The sequence below is a fragment of the Salvelinus namaycush genome, chromosome 21 (genome assembly GCF_016432855.1).
Source record: "Salvelinus namaycush isolate Seneca chromosome 21, SaNama_1.0, whole genome shotgun sequence".
NCBI lineage: Eukaryota > Metazoa > Chordata > Actinopteri > Salmoniformes > Salmonidae > Salvelinus > Salvelinus namaycush.
This window is the reverse complement of record NC_052327.1, coordinates 39,189,828-39,211,608: the sequence shown is the minus strand read 5'-3', so window position 1 is coordinate 39,211,608 and position 21,781 is coordinate 39,189,828. Positions and strand designations below refer to the sequence as shown.

At 40.7% G+C, this 21,781-nt stretch overlaps 1 protein-coding gene across 1 annotated transcript in view; it reads left to right on the top strand.

Moving 5' to 3' along the window:
• Nucleotides 1-303: 303 nt before the first annotated feature.
• LOC120066361 (ubiquitin-conjugating enzyme E2 H-like) overlaps nucleotides 304-21,781 on the top strand; it is a 33,518-nt gene continuing 12,040 nt past the window's right edge. Inside the window, exon 1 of the mRNA XM_039017676.1 lies at nucleotides 304-592. Within this exon, the coding sequence (XP_038873604.1) occupies nucleotides 540-592 (53 nt within the window). The 5' untranslated portion in view covers nucleotides 304-539. The remainder of the gene's footprint in view (nucleotides 593-21,781) is intronic.

Here is a 21,781-nt window from a genome sequence, read left to right as displayed (position 1 = left end):
GTCTACAGTTGGTTGCTTTTGCCTTACCATTCAAACAAGGCAGGTGGGCTGCCTTAATCGACCCATTGGGGGGCAGTGGGTTAATTGCCTTGTGCAGGGGCAGTATGACACATGTTTACCTTGTCACCTTGGGGATTCAATCCAGCAACTTTTCAGTTCCCGGCCCAACACTCCTACCCACCAGGCTAACTGCCGTTTTGCCTCTTCTGCTCTGACTGCAAAACGTAGTGTACTGTGATCACATGATTTCTGCTCATGCAGTCCACATATAGGCACAAGTCAGATCATTTATATCCCCATAATGCAACACACTTTGAAAGGCGTAACAAAAGTAATCTGCTCAAACGCGCCCAAAGCTTCAGGACAGGACAGGAACGAACTAGGTAGAGAGAGGGAGAGCGACATACATTATCTACTGTTAAGAGAAAGTGCAGATTTAGATCGATGGACAAACGTGAAAGGGATACGATATATTTGAAGTATTGAGCTAGCATCGGATTTAACGTTATTACGTTGACACTTCTCAAAGGAATACAACAATGTCGTCGCCAAGTCCAGGCAAGAGGCGAATGGATACCGACGTGGTAAAACTGTATCCTTTTCTGAACATAAACAACAGGCAGGCGAAAAATCGGTCGTATTTTAACTAGTTAGTGACAGGTCTCTAGCATTGATTGTTTATTGATTAAAGACAACTGACGTGTTGTGTAAGTGAACAATAACTGCTGATGGTTGTTAGATTTTCTGACAAGAAAAGCAGATTTTGTTTTTGTTTTGATCAGGCATCACACGATTAGTTTCAGTTCTGTAAGGTTAACGTTACATTGTTGCCAGATATAGGTTAAATATTTTACCCAACAGTAATATTTGCTAGATATGTGTGATCAAACATTTTTGCATGTTTGCTCAGATCAGAAAACTACAGGTGCCAGTAGGCCTATTGGATGACATTTGGGCACTTATCAAGCAATGTAATTTTGGCTTGCTTAATAGTGACGCTCTCATCAAAACAGCCCTTGATTGTTTTCAACAATGAATAATTTATTTTATGCAAAATTAATATAGCTTTATCCTTCAAACGACGATGGCTAGAAAAAGCTAAACAATGACGCTGGCCTTGTTGAGCACCATTTTCTGCGAGCTATGATCGTCAACCGTCCAAATGTAATGGTCTTTCTTTACAATCTAATAATGTTTCCTTGACTTTATGTCTGGGTATTTAGCTAATATATCTCGATTTTGTAAAGTCATTTCGGTTGACAGTCCCGTCATTGTAACGTTAGCTGATCAATATATCATCGAATCAGTATTGACATTGCACGCGTAGCTAACGTAGTCTTGTTTACAAGTCGTTTACATGTCCCCTGTCAAGTTTGCCAGTTCGCTACAGACAGGCCTACTTCTGTTTTCCACCCGTGAGTCATTGGGAAATTATATTATACAATGGGGAAATGTTTGTGGTAAAAATGTATTCCCATCTTAAAGTAGTAAATATTGTAGTTGCTAGTTATTATTGTTATATTTTTGCATTTGTGTTTTCCTCCCTAACAAAGCTATGATGTAGTGGTAATTGAATTACTAATATAATCCAAGCTCTCATTAACACTAGTTCTTAAACATGTATTGTAACCTTTTACACCGAGGTATCAGAATGTAGACATTATATTTTATCTCACGTCTAGTTATTTAAGTTTGACTGAAAGGTTCAGACGGCATGAGTTGAATTGTTTTGTTTTTGTGCTCCTGCAGCGTGAGCTAGCTCCTCGATTGGTCAACCTGTTACTACCCGGAAACTGGTAGAGGGCGGGACTAGATAAGCAGCTGATCAAGTGACAACAAACCCTGCTTGCACAGGATGGGGGGGCTGGGAATTGACCGAATGTACTAGTTAGTAGCTAGGCCTATCGGTCTTTAAGATGCGGCTCACCTGCCATATGAAATCAATCCAGTGGAAATTAATCATTGTGTCTATTTGTCTCTGTATATAATCTGCAGAATGGCCCTGTCTAATTTCAAAATATGTTTTATTTTGGTGTAAAATGCATGCTGTTGAATATTTGAGTAATATTTGACACTATAGGCCATTTTTGGAGAAACTGTTAGACGGTTGGTGTTTAAAAAAATATAGTATCCTAATCTCATGACGTGTGTGTGAGAGATTTCTGATTCATGATCACTCTATATGTCAGAATAGGAGCATTTCAATGTAAAAAGAAATTCATAGAAGCAGGTCAAATTGGGTGCCAAATCAAAGCTAAGAGTCTTATTTTTGAGAGATTAAGGCTACCATTTTCCATCCCACAAATTAGGAATAAGCAAAGGCTTTGATTTCTGGTCAAACAGATGGAAAAGTGGTCTAAGAAAACATCTACCAGAAAAAGTCTTAGAAGGTATTAAGAATACATCAAAACACAATAATGTTGAAGACCCCTGCCAACTAATATCAACACTTAATTTTTACAAAACTAAATATATTTGCCTTCTGTAAATTTAAGAAATATTGTCATTCTGTTACCAAAAACCCACATATATTTAAGATACTTTAATTTCTCTCCCTTATGAGGGAATATAATAAAACTTCAGAAGTAACAAGTAAAGGTTTACCTACCAATTAGTTGTTTTTACTGATAAGTTTGTTTATGAATTATTAAGTGATTTAAAACTCACTGAAAATCAGTAACCGAATGGCTGCAATTGAATTGGCTACAATGGGAAATCATAGTAGTCACAAACCACAGCTACCTGCTACTGTCCTCTCTTCCACTTAGGTGGTGGGCCGAAGCAGAAAAGAGGGAAGTTGATGGCTCCCCGTCGAGGTAAGAGCAGATTGTCTTGTACAGTGGTTCGTCCTTTAAAAGTTGCAGCGTACTGCAGCACAGCTTGCGCGGTGCTGCAGAATTCTATGGCACGTTATTTAAGTGCCAGCCACTGGTACCATTAATGCTAGTTTGACCACCAGAGGGCATCTTTGAGAAGCATTTGATAGCCTTCAATAGTGGCTGTACTTGAGAATTTAAAACCTTCTTTTGTAAGATCATGGTATATGGGACTGATTTTAAGAAATTTTGCTTAATTGATTTGATTGATACGGTGTTTCTACTCCAAGAAAAATGAAAAACCCTCTGGGTTTCCGTTAGGATGGAACGGAAAATATGGTGCTGTACAACGTGACGGTCGGGAGTTGGCTACAGTGCTGGGCTATTTAGCTAAAGAATCCCTGTGTCGGGCACGTGGGAGACGGGGGTTCAATTCCCCAATGGGGAGGAAAGGAGTAGGCTGTCCTTGTAAATAAGAATTTGTTCTTATCCAGCTGATCCAATTGAGATTATTGTCTTGAGAGCTAATTACTCATGATATCCATGCATTGATTTCAAACCAGACAGTATACAGTGCATTCGGAAAGTATTCTGACCTCTTCACTTTTTCCACATATTGTTATTGTCACGCCCTGACCTTAGAGATCCTTTTTATGTCTCACTTTTGGTTTGGTCAGGGCGTGAGTTGGGGTGGGCATTCTAGGTTTCTATTTCTGTGTGGTTCTCAATCAGAGGCAGCTGTCTATCGTTGTTTCCGATTGAGAACCATACTTAGGTAGCCTTTTCCCACCTGTGTTTTGTGGGTAGTTGTTTTGTTGCACCTTACAGGACTGTTTCGTTCATTCTCTTTGTTATTTTGTTTAGTGTTCTGTTTTAATAAATTAACATCAACACTTACCACGCTGCGCTTTGGTCCGATGATTCCTCATCTTCAGACGACGAACGTTAGTTATGTTACAGCCTTATTATAAAATTCAATAAATGTTTTTTTTCCTCTAATCTACACACAATAACAGATGACAAAAAAAACAGGTTATCATTTATAAAACATAAATATCACATTTACATTAGTATTCAGACCCTTTACTCAGTACTTTGTTGAAGCACCTTTGGCAGCGATTACAGCCTCGAGTCTTCTTGGGTATGACGCTACAAGCTTGGCACAACTGTATTTGGGGAGATTCTCCCATTCTTCTCTGCAGATTCTCTCGAGCTCTGTCAGGTTGGATGGGGAGCGTCACTGCACAGCTATTTTCAGGTCTCTCCAGAGATGTTGAATGGGTTCAAGTCCGGGCTCTGACTGGGCCACTCAAGGGCATTCAGAGACTTGTCCTGAAGCCACTCCTGCATTTTTTTGGCTGTGTGCTCAGGGTTGTTGTCCTGTTGGAAGGTGAACCTTTGCCCCAGTCTGAGGTCATGAGCTCTCTGGAGCAAGTTTCATCAATCTCTCTGTACTTTACACCGTTCATATTTCCCTCGATCCTGACTAGTCTCCCAGTCCCTAGCCGCTGAAAAACATTGCCACAGAATGATGCTGCCACCACAATGCTTCACTGTAGGGATGGAATTGGCCAGGTGATGAGTGGTGCCTGGTTTCCTCCAGACGTGACACTTGGCATTCAGGCCGGAGAGTTTAATCTTGGTTTCATCAGACCAGAGAATCTTGTTTCTCATGGTCTGAGTCCTTTAGGTGCCTTTTGGCAAACTCCAAGTGGGCTGTCATGTGCCTTTTACTGAGGAGTGGCTTCCGTCTGGCCACTCTACCATAAAGGCCTGATTGGTGGAGTGCTGCAGAGATGGTTATGCTTCTGGAAAGATCTCCCATCTCCACAGAGGAACTCTGAAGCTCTGTCAGAGTGACCATGGGGTTCTTGGTCACCTTCCTGAACAAGGCCCTTTTCCCCCGATTGCTCAGTTTGGCCAGGCGGCCAGCTCTAGGAAGAGTGTTGGTGGTTCCAAACTTCTTCCATTTAAGAATGATGGAGGCCAGTGTGTTCTTGGACACCTTCAATGCTGCAGAAATATTTTTGTACCCATTTCCAGATCTGTGCCTTGACACAATCCTGTCTCGGAGCTCTATGGACAAGTCCTTCGACCTCCTGGCTTGATTTTTTTTCTCTGACATGCACTGTCAACTGTGGGATCTTATATAAACAGGTGTGTGCCTTTCCAAATCACGTCCAATCAATTGAATTTACCACAGGTGGACTCCAATCAAGTTGTAGAAACATCTCAAGGATGATTAATGGAAACAGCATGCACCTGGCTATAATTTTGAGTCTCATAGCAAAGGGTCTGAATCAAAGATGTCATCAAGGCAAAGGGTGGCTACTTTGAAGAATCTCAAATATAAAATATATTTTTGGTTACTATTTGATTCCATATTTCTTATTTCATAGTTGATGTTTTCATTATTATTCTACAATGTAAAAAATAAAGAAACTCTGGAATGAGTAGGTGTGTCCAAACTTTTGATGGTACTGTAAGTATTCACACCCGAGTCAATACTTTGTAGAAGCACTTTTGGCAGTGATTACTGCTGTGAGTCTTTCTGGGTAAATCTCTACGAGCTTTCCACACCTGGACATTTTCCCATTTTTTATTTTTTGTTGTTGCTATTCTTAAAACTCTGTCAAATTGGTGGTTGATCATTGCTAGACAACCATTTTCAGGTCTAGATAAATGTTCAAGTAGATTTAAGTCAAAACTGTAACTCGGGCACCCAGGAACATTCACAGTCTTCTTGGTAAGCAACTCCAGTGTAGATTTGGCCTTGTGTTTTAGGTTATTGTCCTGCTGAAAGGTGAATTCATTTCCTAGTGTCTAGTGGAAAGCAGACTGAACCAGCTTTTCCTCTAGGATTTTGCCTGTGCTTAGCTCCATTCAGTTTCTTTTTTATCCTGAAAAACTCCCCAGTCCTTAATGATTACAAGCATACCCATTGCATAATGCAGTCACCACTATGCTTGAAAATATGGAGAGTGGTACTCAGTAATTTGTTGTATTGGATTTTCCCCAAACAAAACACTTCATATTCAGGACAATTATTTTTGCAGTATTACTTTAGTGTCTTGCTGCAAACAGGATGCGTGTTTTGGAATATTTTTTATTCTCTACAGGTTTCCTTTTCACTCTGTCAGTTAGGTTAGTAACTATAATGTTGTTCATCAGTTTTCTCATATCACAGTCATTAAACTCAGTTTTAAAGTCACCATTGGCCTCATGATGAAATCCCTGAGCGGGGGACGCCTGAATCTTTGTAGTGACTGGGTGTATTGATACACCATCTAAAGTGTAATAATAACTTCACCATGGTTAAAGGGATATTCAACGTCTGCTTTTTAAAATTATTATTTTATCTACCAATAGGTGCCCTTTGCGAGGCATTGGAAAAACTCCCTGATATTTGTGGTTAAATCTGTGTTTGAAATTCATTGCTCAACTGAGGGACCTTACAGATAATGGTATGTGTGGGGTACATACTGTAGATGAGCTAGTCATTCAAAAACCATGTTAAACACTATTATTGTAAATACATGCAACTTATGGAACTTAAGCACCTTTTTACTTCTGAACTTATTTATCTTGCTATAACAAAGGGGTTGACTATTTACTGACTCAAGACATTTCAGCTTTTTATTTTAAATACATTTGTAGAAATGTCAAAACATAATTCCACTTTGACATTATGGGATATTGTTTGTAGTCCAGTGACAAAAAACGTCAAATTAATCCATTTTAAATTCAGGCTGTTGCAGCTAAATGTTTCAGCCAATCATAATTCAGGGCTCGAACCACCCAGTTTATAATTAGTGTGTACTAACTAGCTAGTGTGTACTAACTAGCTAGTGTGTACTAACTAGCTAGTGTGTACTAACTAGCTAGTGTGTACTAACTAGCTAGTGTGTACTAACTAGCTAGTGTGTACTAACTAGCTAGTGTGTACTAACTAGCTAGTGTGTACTAACTAGCTAGTGTGTACTAACTAGCTAGTGTGTACTAGGTAGCTAGTGTGTACTAGGCAGCTAGCTAGCGTAGCACAAGAAACACACAGACTGGTATGTGAGTAGCACACTGACGCACTGGAACAAAGCTACTGGACACCGCAATACACAAGACCAACAAACGTCTACAGGTTGCGCGCACACATACCATTTGAGATGCAAAAATACCTTTGAGACACACAAGATGCGCTTCGAAGTTCGCAGACCATGCGGCGTCAGCACACATAATCTGCAGCTGGACTCTTCTCCTTTTATAGGCCTATGCCAACCAAAAAACATTGATTGCAACATTAAACAAACCATACAACTCTATGCACCGGGACTACTTTTAACAATCTCACAATTTCTTTAAACAAAAACAAAAACACAGATGCAAATGTGGGTCAAATCTCCCTCAGTTTTTTGTGACCAAGTTTTCCAAACTCTTAAATATTTACTCAAAATTAAGATTCAAAGATGTCTGCAAAAATATTGGGGTGTCAGCTGTAATATGATACCTTGAGTTAAAAAAAAAAAACTGTTATTGAAGTACAGTAAGTGAAGTGGATTAAGATATAGAGCAATTTCAGTGTCAACAGAAACTGATTTTGAATGTAATATTTTTTTATTTGTAATGCACATTTAATCTTTGAATTCATAAATTGAATTTATTTCATGATTCAAGACTGAATTGAATGAATATTGCATTCAGTTTTCAAATTTAATATTTAAATATGTATTCAGATTTCAAATAAAGTTCTCTAAATTCAGATTTAAAACAAGAAACAACATCCTGGTACTTTGCCAGAAAGGGATGGTAGAAGAGAATAGACAGAACCAAACACTCTGTGTTAAACAGGTTTCTGATGCCAATGTGGCATATTGAATTGATTTTCTCCTATGAATTTGGCTCTAGCATTTGAACTGTTTTGGCTATAAGCTATTTTACGTAAGCACCCACCAAATTATTATTATTATGACCCCAATCTTGAAAGCTAAGGATCTCTGGAACATGGTAGTGCCTTCTCTTCCCCTCCATGAGTAGGTTTACATGCACACTAATAACTTGATATGAAATGGATTATGGCAGTATGCAGCTTATGCAATAGTCATGTAAACACCTTACACTGATTTTAAGATAAGTAGAGTAAGGTCAAAATCGAAGTAAGCATACGCCGATTAAAACACCTGGTTTTCTGAGCAAGCATTAGAATTACTGGAGACCTGAAAATAACTGTGCAGCAACGCTCCCCATCCAACCTGACAGTTTGAGTGGATCTGCAGAGAAGAATGGGAGAAACTCCCCAAATACAGGTGTGCCAAGCTTGTAGCGTCATACCAAGGAATCGAGGCTGTAATCGCTGCCAAAGGTGCTTCAACAAAGAACTGAGTAAAGAGTCTGAATACTTACACTGCATTCGGGAAGTATTCAGACCCCTTTACTTTTTCCACATTTTGTTATGTTACAGCCTTATTCTAAAATTGATTAAATACTTGGTTTTCCTCATCAATTTACACACAATACCCCATAATGACAAAGCGAAAACAGGTTTATAGAAATGTTTGCAAATATAAAAACATAAATACCTTATTTACACAAGTATTCAGACCTTTGCTATGAGACTCTAAATTGAGCTCAGGTGCATCCTGTTACCATTAATCATCCTTGATGTTTCTACAACTTGATTGGAGTCCACCTGTGGTAAATTCAATTGATTGGACATGATTTGGAAAGGCACACATCTGTCTATATAAGGTCCCACAGTTGACAGTGCATGTCAGAGCAAAAACCAAGCCATGAGGTTGAAGGAATTTCCGTAGAGCTCCGAGACAGGATTGTGTTGAGGCACAGATCTGGGGAAGGGTACCAAAAACTTTCTGGAGCATTGAAGGTCCCCAAGAACACAGTGGCCTCCCTCAATCTTGAATGGAAGAAGTTTGGAACCACCAAGACTTCCTAGAGCTGGTCGCCCAGCCAAACTGAGCAATCAGGGGAGAAGGGTCTAGGTCAGGGAGGTGTCCTAGAACCCAATGGTCACACTGACAGAGCTCCAGAGTTCCTCTGTGGAGATGGTTGTCCTTTTGGAAGGTTCTTCCATCTCTGCAGCACGCCACCAATCAGGCCTTTATGGTAGTGGCCAAACGGAAGCCACTCCTCAGTAAAAGACACATGACAGCCCGCTTGGAGTTTGCCAGAAGGCACCTGAAGGACTCTGACCATGAGAAACAAGATTTAACTAATTTGCCTGAATGCCAAGCTTCACATCTGGAGGAAACCTGGCACCAGAAAATGTGTAAGAATTGAAGGTACCAACAAATGTTATAGTCATCATAAGAATGTTTTACCATCATATACAGTGGTTGCTCCACTAAAAGTTTTGCGATTATGCTGCGGTACTTAAGAGGTAATTTGTGGTTTAGTATTTTGTGGTTCACCATTTCATTGCTCCAGACCAGCGCAAGGGGCAGATGGATGCAAAAGCATAATCAGTGCTCTTACTGTGTCTCTAACTGACAATGAATGGGTGACATAAACCTAAATATAAACTGATAATTGTGCACAACTTCTGTATTACTTACTAAAACTGTTGTTACACTAAGTTTTTTATTATTTTAATGTTAGGATTATTTTGCTCTTACTGTAGTACTGTAGCCCACTCCCGACCGGTCACATTGTATAGCGCCTGAGTGGCGCAATGGTCTAAGACACTGCATAGAAGTGCAAGCTGTGTTGCTACAGATGCTGGTTCAATACCTGTGCCGGCCTCGACTGGGAGACCCATGAGATGACTGTAGCAACACAACACAGACTGTTTTTGGTTTCTCTCCCTCTAAAAACAGAAATAAATAATTCTAAGTAACAAACTGGCTTTATTTACAAATTAGTAATAATGTCTCACTCCATGTTCAAGAATGGCCTTGTTCTCGCTCATTTTACGTTATTTGAAAACTAAATCATCTCCAATACTGTTATTTTTTAAACAAAGCGATTATTATTAATTTATAATTATATAAAAGCCCCTTGGATATTCTCAGATATATTATTAACCCTGTTATTAGCAGGACAATATACACTGCTCAAAAAAATAAAGGGAACACTAAAATAACACATCCTAGATCTGAATGAAATATTCTTATTAAATACTTTTTTGTTTACATAGTTGAATGTGCTGACAACAAAATCACACAAAAATTATCAATGGAAATCAAATTGATCAACCCATGGAGGTCTGGATTTGGAGTCACACTCAAAATTAAAGTGGAAAACCACACTACAGGCTGATCCAATTTTGATGTAATGTCCTTAAAACAAGTCAAAATGAGGCTCAGTAGTGTGTGTGTGGCCTCCACGTGCCTGTATGACCTCCCTACAACGCCTGGGCATGCTCCTGATGAGGTGGCGGATGGTCTCCTGAGGGATCTCCTCCCAGACCTGGACTAAAGCATCCGCCAACTCCTGGACAGTCTGTGGTGCAACGTGGCGTTGGTGGATGGAGCGAGACATGATGTCCCAGATGTGCTCAATTGGATTCAGGTCTGGGGAACGGGCGGGCCAGTCCATAGCATCAATGCCTTCCTCTTGCAGGAACTGCTGACACACTCTAGCCACATGAGGTCTAGCATTGTCTTGCATTAGGAGGAACCCAGGGCCAACCGCACCAGCATATGGTCTCACAAGGGGTCTGAGGATCTCATCTCGGTACCTAATGGCAGTCAGGCTACCTCTGGCGAGCACATGGAGGGCTGTGCGGCCCCCCAAAGAAATGCCACCCCACACCATGACTGACCCACCGCCAAACCGGTCATGCTGGAGGATGTTGCAGGCAGCAGAACGTTCTCCACGGCGTCTCCAGACTCTGTCACGTGCTCAGTGTGAACCTGCTTTCATCTGTGAAGAGCACAGGGCACCAGTGGCGAATTTGCCAATCTTGGTGTTCTCTGGCAAATGCCAAACGTCCTGCACGGTGTTACAACCCCCACCTGTGGACGTCGGGCCCTCATACCACCCTCATGGAGTCTGTTTCTGACCGTTTGAGCAGACACATGCACAGTTGTGGCCTGCTGGAGGTCATTTTGCAGGGCTCTGGCAGTGCTCCTCCTGCTCCTCCTTGCACAAATGCGGAGGTAGCGGTCCTGCTGCTGGGTTGTTGCCCTCCTACGGCCTCCTCCACGTCTCCTGATGTACTGGCCTGTCTCCTGGTAGCGCCTCCATGCTCTGGACACTACGCTGACAGACACAGCAAACCTTCTTGCCACAGCTCACATTGATGTGCCATCCTGGATGAGCTGCACTACCTGAGCCACTTGTGTGGGTTGTAGACTCCGTCTCATGCTACCACTAGAGTGAAAGCACCGCCAGCATTCAAAAGTGACCAAAACATCAGCCAGGAAGCATAGGAACTGAGAAGTGGTCTGTGGTCACCCCCTGCAGAACCACTCCTTTATTGGGGGTGTCTTGCTAATTGCCTAATTTCCACCTGTTGTCTATTCCATTTGCACAACAGCATGTGAAATGTATTGTCAATCAGTGTTGCTTCCTAAGTGGACAGTTTGATTTCACAGAAGTGTGATTGACTTGGAGTTACATTGTGTTGTTTAAGTGTTCCCTTTATTTTTTTGAGCAGTGTATTTTGGTCATGGCTCCCGAGTGGCGCACAATGGGATTGCCTTGCAGTTCTCCATTTGTATCTACTGAAAGTGCGCGAGGCTCAATGCACGAGGGCAGGGGGCACGGGATGGGCCATAGAGCCGCACACAGAAGACAGACTTAGCCCATGGGGAACGGAGGAGGGAGGGAGTTGGACCCCCACCCCGCCACACTGGGTAGCACAGAGCAACACTTTAAGGGGCATTGCACTAATAATGGCGCTGACTAAGGAAACGTTGTAGCAGGTAGCTGGACAATAGACTTGCCAAGATGGAGGGTAGGGGGAGAATTATATCGTAACACCGTTTTAGCTCTGTTTTGCGCTGCTCTGAGACAAGCATGGGGACTGGTCTTGATAAATCAATGAGATTTTTATTTTGACTGAATCTCAATTTGTGTATTGGTTAGACTAAAATTATGGTGTAGAAATGTCTAAGCAAGTCAGTTAAGAACAAATTCTTATTTACAAGGACAGCTTACTCCTTCCTCCCTGTTGGGGAATTGAACCCCGGTCTCCTGTGTACGACACAGGGATTCTTTAGCCAAATAGCCCAGTACTGTGTAGCCTACTCCCAACCGTCATGTTGTACAGCGCTATAGTTTCCATTCCATTCCTAACAGAAAGCCAGAGGGTTTTTTGTTTTTCTTGGAATATAAACACCATAATATTAATCCCAAACTCTAAAAGTAATTGGAAAGGTAGATACAAGTTATTTGTGACATTGTAGTTACAATAAAGAATGTAAACAAGATGCTGTGCTTTTATTTACAGTAGTGATGGACATCTGGTAGCATTTTGAAAATAGGTTTTCAAACACTTGTAGCCCAATTATCAGGACAATAGACTCTTCATAGCCCGGCTAATTTTGGTGTGAACATCACCCTACCTGCAATGTATTCGATGCTTAAGTACTCTGAAGTGTTACATTTCTAACTCAAAACACTGGTACAGTATTTTTCATCAACATCTTCATGCTTTCGTTAATAAAATAACTAGAAAAAAGACACTCAAAATGCAGATGGTTATTTAAACTACATTTTAGTTGCAGTTCCACCCTGCTCCACGACCACGGGTAAAACCTTGCTGAGATGATCAATGTATATGTTGCATTGTAGTATCATCAATTTCTCTAGCCAAAATGTCTAAAAAGTTTGGACACACCTACTCATTCCAGAGTTTCTTTTCTTTTTACTATTTTCTACATTGTAGAATTATAGTGATGACATCCCAACTATGAAATAACACATCTTAAACTTCTTATGGCTGCAGCCCGACACCGGTACACTTATGACAACAGCCAGCTCAAAGTGCAGGGCGCGAAATTCAAAAGATATTTTTTAAAAATATTTAACTTTCACACATTAACAAGTCCAATACAGCATATGAAAGGTACACATCTTGTGAATCCAGCCAACATGTCTGATTTTTAAAATGTTTTACAGGGAAGACACAATATGTAAATCTATTAGCTAACCACGTTAGCAAAATACACTTTTTTTACTCCATCAGTTTTTTACTCCATCAGTAGCTATCACAAATTCGACCAAATAAAGATATAAATAGCCACTAACCAAGAAACAACTTCATCAGATGACAGTCTGATAACATATTTATTGTATAGCATATGTTTTGTTAGAAAAATGTGCATATTTCAGGTTTAAATCATAGTTTACATTGCAGCTACAATCAGAAATTGCACCGAAAGCAGACAGAATAATTACAGACACCAACGCCAAATAACTAAATACTCATCATAAAACATTTCTGAAAAATACATAGTGTACAGCAATTGAAAGACAGGCATCTTGTGATTCCAGACAATATTTCCGATTTATCAAGTGTTTTACAGCGAAAACACAATAGAGCGTTATATTAGCTTACCACAATAGCCAAAAACACAAGCAATTTTCCAGTAGCAAAAGTTAGCGATCGTAACAAACAAGCAAAAGATATATAATTTGACTAACCTTGATTTTCTTCATCAGATGACAGTCCTATAACATCAGGTTATACATACACTTATGTTTTGTTCGAAAATGTGCATATTTAGAGCTGAAATCAGTGGTTACACATTGTGCTAAAGTAGCATCTTTTTCCCACAACGTCTAAACAGCAACGATATTTTTCTGACACGTTTTCTGACACACATATTCTGACCAAATAGCTATTCATAAACATAAGTAAAAAATACATGTTGTATAGGAAATGATAGATCCATTAGTTCTTAATGAAATCGCAGTGTTAGAATTCTAAAAAATAACTTCATTACGACATCCAGCTTCGGTATAGCTGAGTACCCCAAAGTTGGGCGCCCACGACTAATTCACATGCACGACAGATATATGAATTAGCATCATAAAATGTTTCTTACTTTTGGTGATCTTCCATCAGAATGTTGTAGAAGGTGTCCTTTGTCAAGAACAGTCGTTGTTTGGATTTAAAACGTTAATTTTCCCTCTCGATTTAGCATGCGCACTTGCCAAGTGGCACAAAGCTCTTCAAGTCAACAAACGGAAGAGAACGGAACACGGCAAAACTCCCGAAAAATTTTCAATAATCTGATGAAACTATATTGAAAAAACATACTTTACGATGATATAAAATCATAGCCGGAGATATTCGTCGTCCATAACGACAGCTAAACAGAAGGCAAATCCATGTCCCCTTTCGCGCGCTCCAGAAAACAGAAAATGAACGGTCACGTCATACAAAGAGCTTTTATTCCACCTCAGACCAAGATAAACACGAAATTTCTTCTCTCACCGCCTCTTGACATCCAGGGGAAGGTGTATGAAGTGCACGTAGACTCTTACGTATCATGCCCATGTATAGGCAGGGAGTAGAACAGAGCATCGATTTCAGATTTTCCACTTCCTGGTCAGGAAGTTTGTGCCAAATGAGTTCTGTTTGACTTACAGATATAATTCAAACGGTTTTAGAAACTAGAGTGTTTTCTATCCAATAGTAATAATAATATGCATATTGTACGAGCAAGAATTGAGTACGAGGCCGTTTGAAATGGGCACCTTTTATCTGGCTACTCAATACTCCCCCTGCAGCCCAAACAGGTTAAGGATCGGCGTTCCGTCAACGGGACAGTTGTAAATCATTCAGCACGTTATGTCAAGATCACAGATTTTAGAGAAACAACAAATGTCGATACATATAAGTGTCTTATATCTGCTGAAAGCTTAAATTGTTGTTAATATAACTGCACTGTCCAATTTACAGTAGCTATTACTGCGAAAAAAATGCCATGCTATTGTTTGAGGATAGCTCCTAACAACAAAACACTTTATTCAACGCGATAGGTTTGATAAATTCACCTCTGAAGTTGAAATGTGTACTTACATTCTGAAATCTTGCTCTGATTTATCATCCAAAGGGTCCCAGAGATAACACGAAGTGTCGTTTTGTTAGATAAAATCCTTTTTCATATCCTAAAAAGGTCCCTATAGCACGCACAATCGATGTTGTATTTCCACTCGTTCAATTTCCAAAGAAAGGAATCTGTGAAAATCTCACCCTAAACGTTGTTTGAACGAGTCAAATCACGTTCGTATCTATTCTTCAGAGATCCTAGAAGGTAACAAGACTTCACTATTTCATTAGGGGTGTAGTATATCCTATACTACACCCCTAATGAAACCATATCTGGTCAGAGAGCACCAATCGGCGTCAAACAAAGCTAGCTAGATAGCCAATGAGCTGGGCTTTACGGGAGTATCCGGAAACCATGTATATGTCGTAAAATGTAGCTACTAACCTTGTACGACCGCATGCCTTTTCATTTTGGACAAAATTATAAGAATATTCAGTTATGAAAACTGGTTGTTTGCAAATGTTGAATTTATAATATGGCTACTAATACTTGGAAAGCTAAATCAAAGTCCAAGTATACAGATTTGATGATATTCTTGCAGAAAAATGAAATATGAATGTGAATGTCTCCTTCACAATTTGCCCAAATGTACCTGGGGACTTCACACTAAAATTATTGTAGGTCAGTCATTCTTCAAGTTATCCATCTTAAACTTTGCACGTACACTGCTGCCATCTTGTTGACACTATCGGAATTACAACCAGAGGGATGGCTAGAACTATGAACTTTCTCTTGCATTTCAAAGACGGTGGTAGAAAAAGGCCGGTTGTTTTTTTCTTTGTATTTTCTTCTAACAGATCTATTGTCTTATATTCTCCTACATTCAATTCACATTTCCACAAACTTCAAAGTGTTTCCTTTCAAATGGTGCCAAGAATATGCATAACCTTGCTTCAGTGCCTGAGCTACAGGGCAGTTAGATTTGGGTATGTCATTTAGGCGAAAATTTAAAAAAAGGGTGCTATCCCTAAGACGTTTGGGGTTTAAAGGATGGATTTGGGCTGTATCAACTAAATGAGCAGTGGCCTATTGAGTGGGGCAGGGGTCTGTCTGAGGGGTCTGTCTGTATATGCAGGAGACTGGCTGATCTAACAGGCAGCTGGGGCTCCCTGAGCTGAGCTGCTGCATTCTGTGATGCCTGGGAGCAGGTTCACACACACACAGCACTTTTGAGTGTTGGAAAGGGAGATATACTCTCATCTTGATATTTGAGCATGTTTGTTTTTTGCCTTTGGATATTTAGTGTTTTCTGTGTTTGTGTGTGCATGCATGTTTATGCACTTGTGGGTGTTCCTGAAGCTTAGCAGCAGGTGGGGTCTGGTTTTTGCGGTAAATCCTTCCTTTCTTTTTGTCAAACCAGCATTGTCTGTTGCCTTTACTCAGTCATTAGGACTTGTATGTTAGTCTCTGAGCTCTCAGCTCTCTTCATCTGAAGAGCCTGGTAGAAAAGCCTGCACACAGTAAATTGAGTGTTTTTAGCCCAGCACCTGTGGAGAAATGTGGCATGTCCATGATATCAGCCACCCAGTGTGAGGCCTGGCTGGTGTTTACTCTAGGCAGCAGAAGACCTGTGAATGTAGAGTGTGCTCAATGTAGAACACAGCACATGACTGTGTTTGTCAGGCCCTAGTCTCTTCCCTTTGCACCTTCTGGTTCTTTCAGTGTTTGCTTATGTCTGTGGGTGCACCACGGGAGGCTGGTGGCACCTTAATTGGGGATGATGGGCTCATGGAAATGGCTGGAGCAGAATTAGTGGAATGGTATCAAATACGTTGTTTCCAGGTGTTTGATGCCATTCCATTTGCTCTGTTCCGGACTTATTATGAGCCATCCTCTCAGCAGCTTCCTGTGTTGTGTGCACAACAGGTTGGACCCTAGGTCTATTTGGGCAACCCCCTGTGGAAAGACAAGACCGAGATACACCGTTCCAAACTGCATCATTGTAACCAGGCTTATTTATAGGTCCTGTCTGTTGTAGGTCACCGCTGCCTGCATTGCCTCAGTCCTTTATTCTAGGCCATTGTTCTTTAACCCGGCTTCTAGGGACCGCAGGCTTTTGTTTCAGCCCAACACTAACACACCACCTGATTCAACTAATCAGTGGCATCTGCCCTGTCCTCTAGGTTAGTATTTCCTAAACCCAATAAAAAAAAACATTTTCTTTAGACCCACAGACACGCAACCACAACCTAAGTGTTAGCCTAGCTGCAACTCAAGACAAGCTAAGTACAACCCAACTGTGGGTCCTCCTGATTGACATGAAAAGACACCATTTTGGTAAAGCTAATTTACCAGGCCCTCTGCTCTGGGTGTAGGTGGAGTCTGTGTTTAACAGACAGGTTATTCCAGGTCTGAGTATAGCTCAGGGTTCATGTTTGCATCTGATTACCATAACAGTGAGGTCAATAGAAGGTCTGTGGCAGTTAGCTATCAGGTTTATATATACAGTGGTCAGAAAAAGTATGTGAACCCTTTGGAAATACCTGGATTTCTGCATAAACTGGTCATAAAATTTGATCTGATCTTCATCTAGGTCACAACAATAGACAAACAGTCTGCTTAACTAAAAACACACAAATAATTATATGTTTTCAAGTCTTTATTGAACACACCGTGTAAACATTCACAGTGCAGGGTGGAAAAAGTATGTGAACCCTTGGATTTAATAATTGGTTGACCCTCCTTTGGCAGCAATAACCCCAACCACATGTTTTCTGTAGTTGCGGATCAGACCTGCACAGCGGTCAGGAGGAATTTTGGACCATTCCTCTTTACAAAACTGTTTCAGTTCAGCAATATTCTTGATGTCTGGTGGGAACTGCTCTCTTGAGGTCATGCCTCAGCATCTCAATCGGGTTGAGGTCAGGACTCTGACTGGGCCACTCCAGAAGGCGTATTTTCTTCTGTCGAAGCCATTCTGTTGTTGATTTACTTCTGTGTTTTGGGTCTTTGTCCTGTTGCATCACCCAACTTCTGTTGAGGTTCAATTGGCGGACAGATAGTCTTACATTCTCCTGCAATATGTCTTGATAAACTTGAATTCCTTTTTCCGTCAATAAGAGCAAGCTGTACAGGCCTTGAGGCAGCAAAGCAGCCCCAAACCAAGATGCTCCCTTCACCATACTTTACAGTTGGCATGAGGTTTTGATGTTGGTGTGCTGTACCTTTTTTTTCTCCACACATAGTGTTGTGTTCTCATTCCAAACAACTCAACTGTAGTTTCATCTGTCCACAGAATATTTTGCCAGTAGCACTGTGGAACATTCAGGTACACTTTTGCAAACTTCAGACGTGCAGCAATGTTTTTTTTGGACAGCAGTGGCTTCTTCCGTGGTGTCCTCCCATGAACACCATTCTTTTTTAGTGATTTACGTATCATAGACTCATCAACAGATGCTAGCATGTTCCAGAGATTTCTGCAAGTCTTTAGCTGACACTCAAGGATTCTTCTTAACCTCATTGAGCATTCTACGCTGTGCTCTTGCAGTCATCTTTGCAGGATGGCCACTCCTAGGTAGAGTAGCAACAGTGCTGAACTTTGTCCATTTTATAGACAATTTGTCTTACCGTGTACTGATGAACGTCAAGGCTTTTAGAGATACTTTTGTAACCCTTTCCAGCTTTATGCAAGTCAATAATTCTTAATCTTAGGTCTTCTGAGATTTTCTGTTCAAGTCATGGTTCACATTAGGCAATGCTTCTTGTGAATAGCAAATTCACATTTTGTGTTTTATTTTATAGGGCAAGGCAGCTCTAATCAACATCTCCAATCTCGTCTCGTTAATTGGACTCCAGGTTAGCTGACTCCTGACTACGATTAGATTTAAGAAGTTATTAGCCTAGGGGTTCACATACTTTTTGCAACCTAAAATGTGAATGTTTAAATTATGTATTCAATATAGATAATAGAAATACAATAATTTGTGTGTTTTTAGTTTAACCTCTAACGAGTCACCATCCGGGATCCTCCTCATCAAAAAAGCTGACTAGCATAGCCTAGCCTAATGCGACAGGGATATCATATAATATAATTTCATGAAATCACAAGTCCAATACAGCAAATGAAAGAAACATCTTGTGAATCCAGCCATCATTTCTGATTTTTAAAATGTTTTACAGCGAAAACACAATATATATTTATATTAGCTCACCACAATAGCCAAACACACAACGCCATTTATTCACTGCCAACATAGCTTTCACAAAACCCAGAAAGAGATAAAATTAATCACTAACCTTTGGACAACTTCATCAGATGACAGTCTTATAACATCATGTTATACAATACATTTATGTTTTGTTCGAAAATGTGCATATTTAGAGCTACAAATCCTGGTTTTACATTGTGAATAAGTAGCCATGATGCACCAAATTGTCCAGAGCAATTTTGGACAGTCACGTAATCTAACCAAAAAACTCATCATAAACTTTACAAAAAAATACATGTTGTGCAGCAAATGAAAGATACACTGGTTCTTAATGCAACCGCGGTGTTAGATAAAAAATAAAAAAACTTTAGTACAACATACAGCATGCAATATTGTGAGACAGCGCTCACCTATTCTCCGCCTTGTTGGAGCCAACATATTCCACAAAAATACGAAATAACATCATAAATATTCTCTTACTTTTGATCTTCCATCAGAATGTTGTGCAAGGAGTCCTAGTTCCAGAATAAATCGTTGTTTTGTTTTAGAATGTCCATTTCTTCTGTCGAATTAGCAACTTTGGCTAGCCATGTGGAGGGCACATGTCCAAGAAATCTTTGCGCACTGAACGAAAAATTCCAAAATTCCCAATCAACGTCGAATACACTGGTCAAACTCGGTTGAAAATCCTACTTTAGGATGTTTTTCTCATATGTATCCAATAAAATCAGAGCCGGAGCATTTCGTTGTGTATATGTAACGCATTTCAGAAGACAATGTTAGGTTCCCTGGTGCGCAGTTCAATACTGACAAAAAAGCGCGCCTGTCACTCCAAGCTCTCATTCGGTCTCAGATCAAGCTAGACACCCCATTCAACATTCTACTGCCTGTTGACATCTAGTGGAAGGCGTATGAAGTGCATACAGATCCATAAATATAAGCCAGTTGAATAGGCAGGCCCTGACAGAGCCCCATTTTCAGAATTTTCACTTCCTGTTTGGAAGTTTGCTGCCAAATGAGTTCTGTTTTACTCACAGATATAATTCAAACAGTTTTAGAAACTTCAGAGTGTTTTCTATCCAATAGTAATAATAATATGCATATTGTATGATCTAGAACAGAGTACGAGGCCGTTTAATTTGGGCACGATTTCTTTCCCAAAGTGAAAACAGCGCCCCCTATTAAGAAGTTAAGCACTATGTTTGTCTATTGTTGTGACTTCGATGAAGATCAGATCAAATTTGATGACCAATTTAGACAGAAATCCAGGTAATTCCTAAGGGTTCACATACTTTGTCTTGCCACTGTAGAAGTACAGGTGTGAGCGGCAGATTTCAGATCCTAGGGGCAAGCCGGCAGCCGAGGTGAATGTTGGATGAATCCTTTCCTGCTTCAACTTGCTTTTCAGCCTGTTTGAGCTGTCAGAATGAAGAGGATAAGACTTGAGGTCCCCCCCGAGGAGTGTAAGACACATGAGGTAAAATACATCAACCCATATACAGTACACAACAAGCTAGCATTTTTGCCTTCTAGTGAGCTGGAATAGGCTCTATGACTGCCTTAATTGAGAAGGGAAGTTTAGGAGATCATGTCATGTTTTTCATTGGGAAGGAAGTGACAGGATGATGAAACATGGAATAACTGTTGCTACTGGTGTGTGTGTGTGTGTGTGTGTGTGTGTGTGTGTGTGTGTGTGTGTGTGTGTGTGTGTCAAGTGAGAGTAACAGACACACTAAGGTCTGGATTCATGTCACACACTCAACATGTCCCTGGATTCTCCTGCTCGGTCACCAACACATCCTGTAATCATGACACATCCTCCCTACAGCAGCACCTTCCTCCCAACCACCACCTGTGGGCAGTGGAAGAACCCAAGAACTCATGTTGTTTCTAGTCCCCTTGGTCTGAATGACAGATTTCTTCACACGGAAATATCTGGATCATACTGTACTGTGTAGTCACACTGGAAAACAGTGGATGCTACACAACTGCCCAGCACACACACACACAACCATGTGTCAGCCATGTCTCTGATGCTGCAGAATGGAAACCTTTCTACCCTGGTCGTCTCTCTATCTTTCTCTCTCTCTGAGGTTCAGCTGCTGCTGTATGCCAAACTCTCTTCCCCATCTCCTCCTCTTTCAAATTCTCAGTTTTTCTATTTCTCTTTATTTTTCTTTTCTTTCCCATTATTTTCCCTCCCTGAGCCTTCTCTTTACCCTGGTGAACTAGAACATTGGCCAACTGAGCTGTAACAATTCATTGGTCTAAACAATACCAGGACACAGGTGTCAGAATGTGGAAGGTCATTCCATCCATAAGGCTGGAGAGGCTAACTCCAGCCCCAGAACCCCAGTGATTGATGCCCAGCGTGTAGCATCAGGGCAGGGATCCTCATCAGTCCAGAACCTGGTCTCCCAGAGCCCTAGTTGATGGGACACTGGTCATTTCTTATTGTTTTGGTTCCTATTCTCCCCAGGAGAGAAGCTTATACCTACAGTTAGTTCTGGGTAGAGTCTGAGGTTGTCGTGGGTGTTAGTTCTGGTTAGGTTATATTTACATTTGGTGTTTCTGATCCACTGGTTGACCTTTTCTTCTGACAGCAGGTCACACATTTTGCTGCTGGGATTGCACACTGCAGTATTTCGCCTAACATACAGGAGTTTGTCAATGTGATTTGTTTGAATTCTTTGGGGTTTGTGTAATTTGAGGGATATGTGTCTCTTATATGGTTGTACATTTGGCAGGAGGTTAAAGTGCAGCTTGGTTTCCACCTCATTTTGTGGGCAGTGGGCACATATTC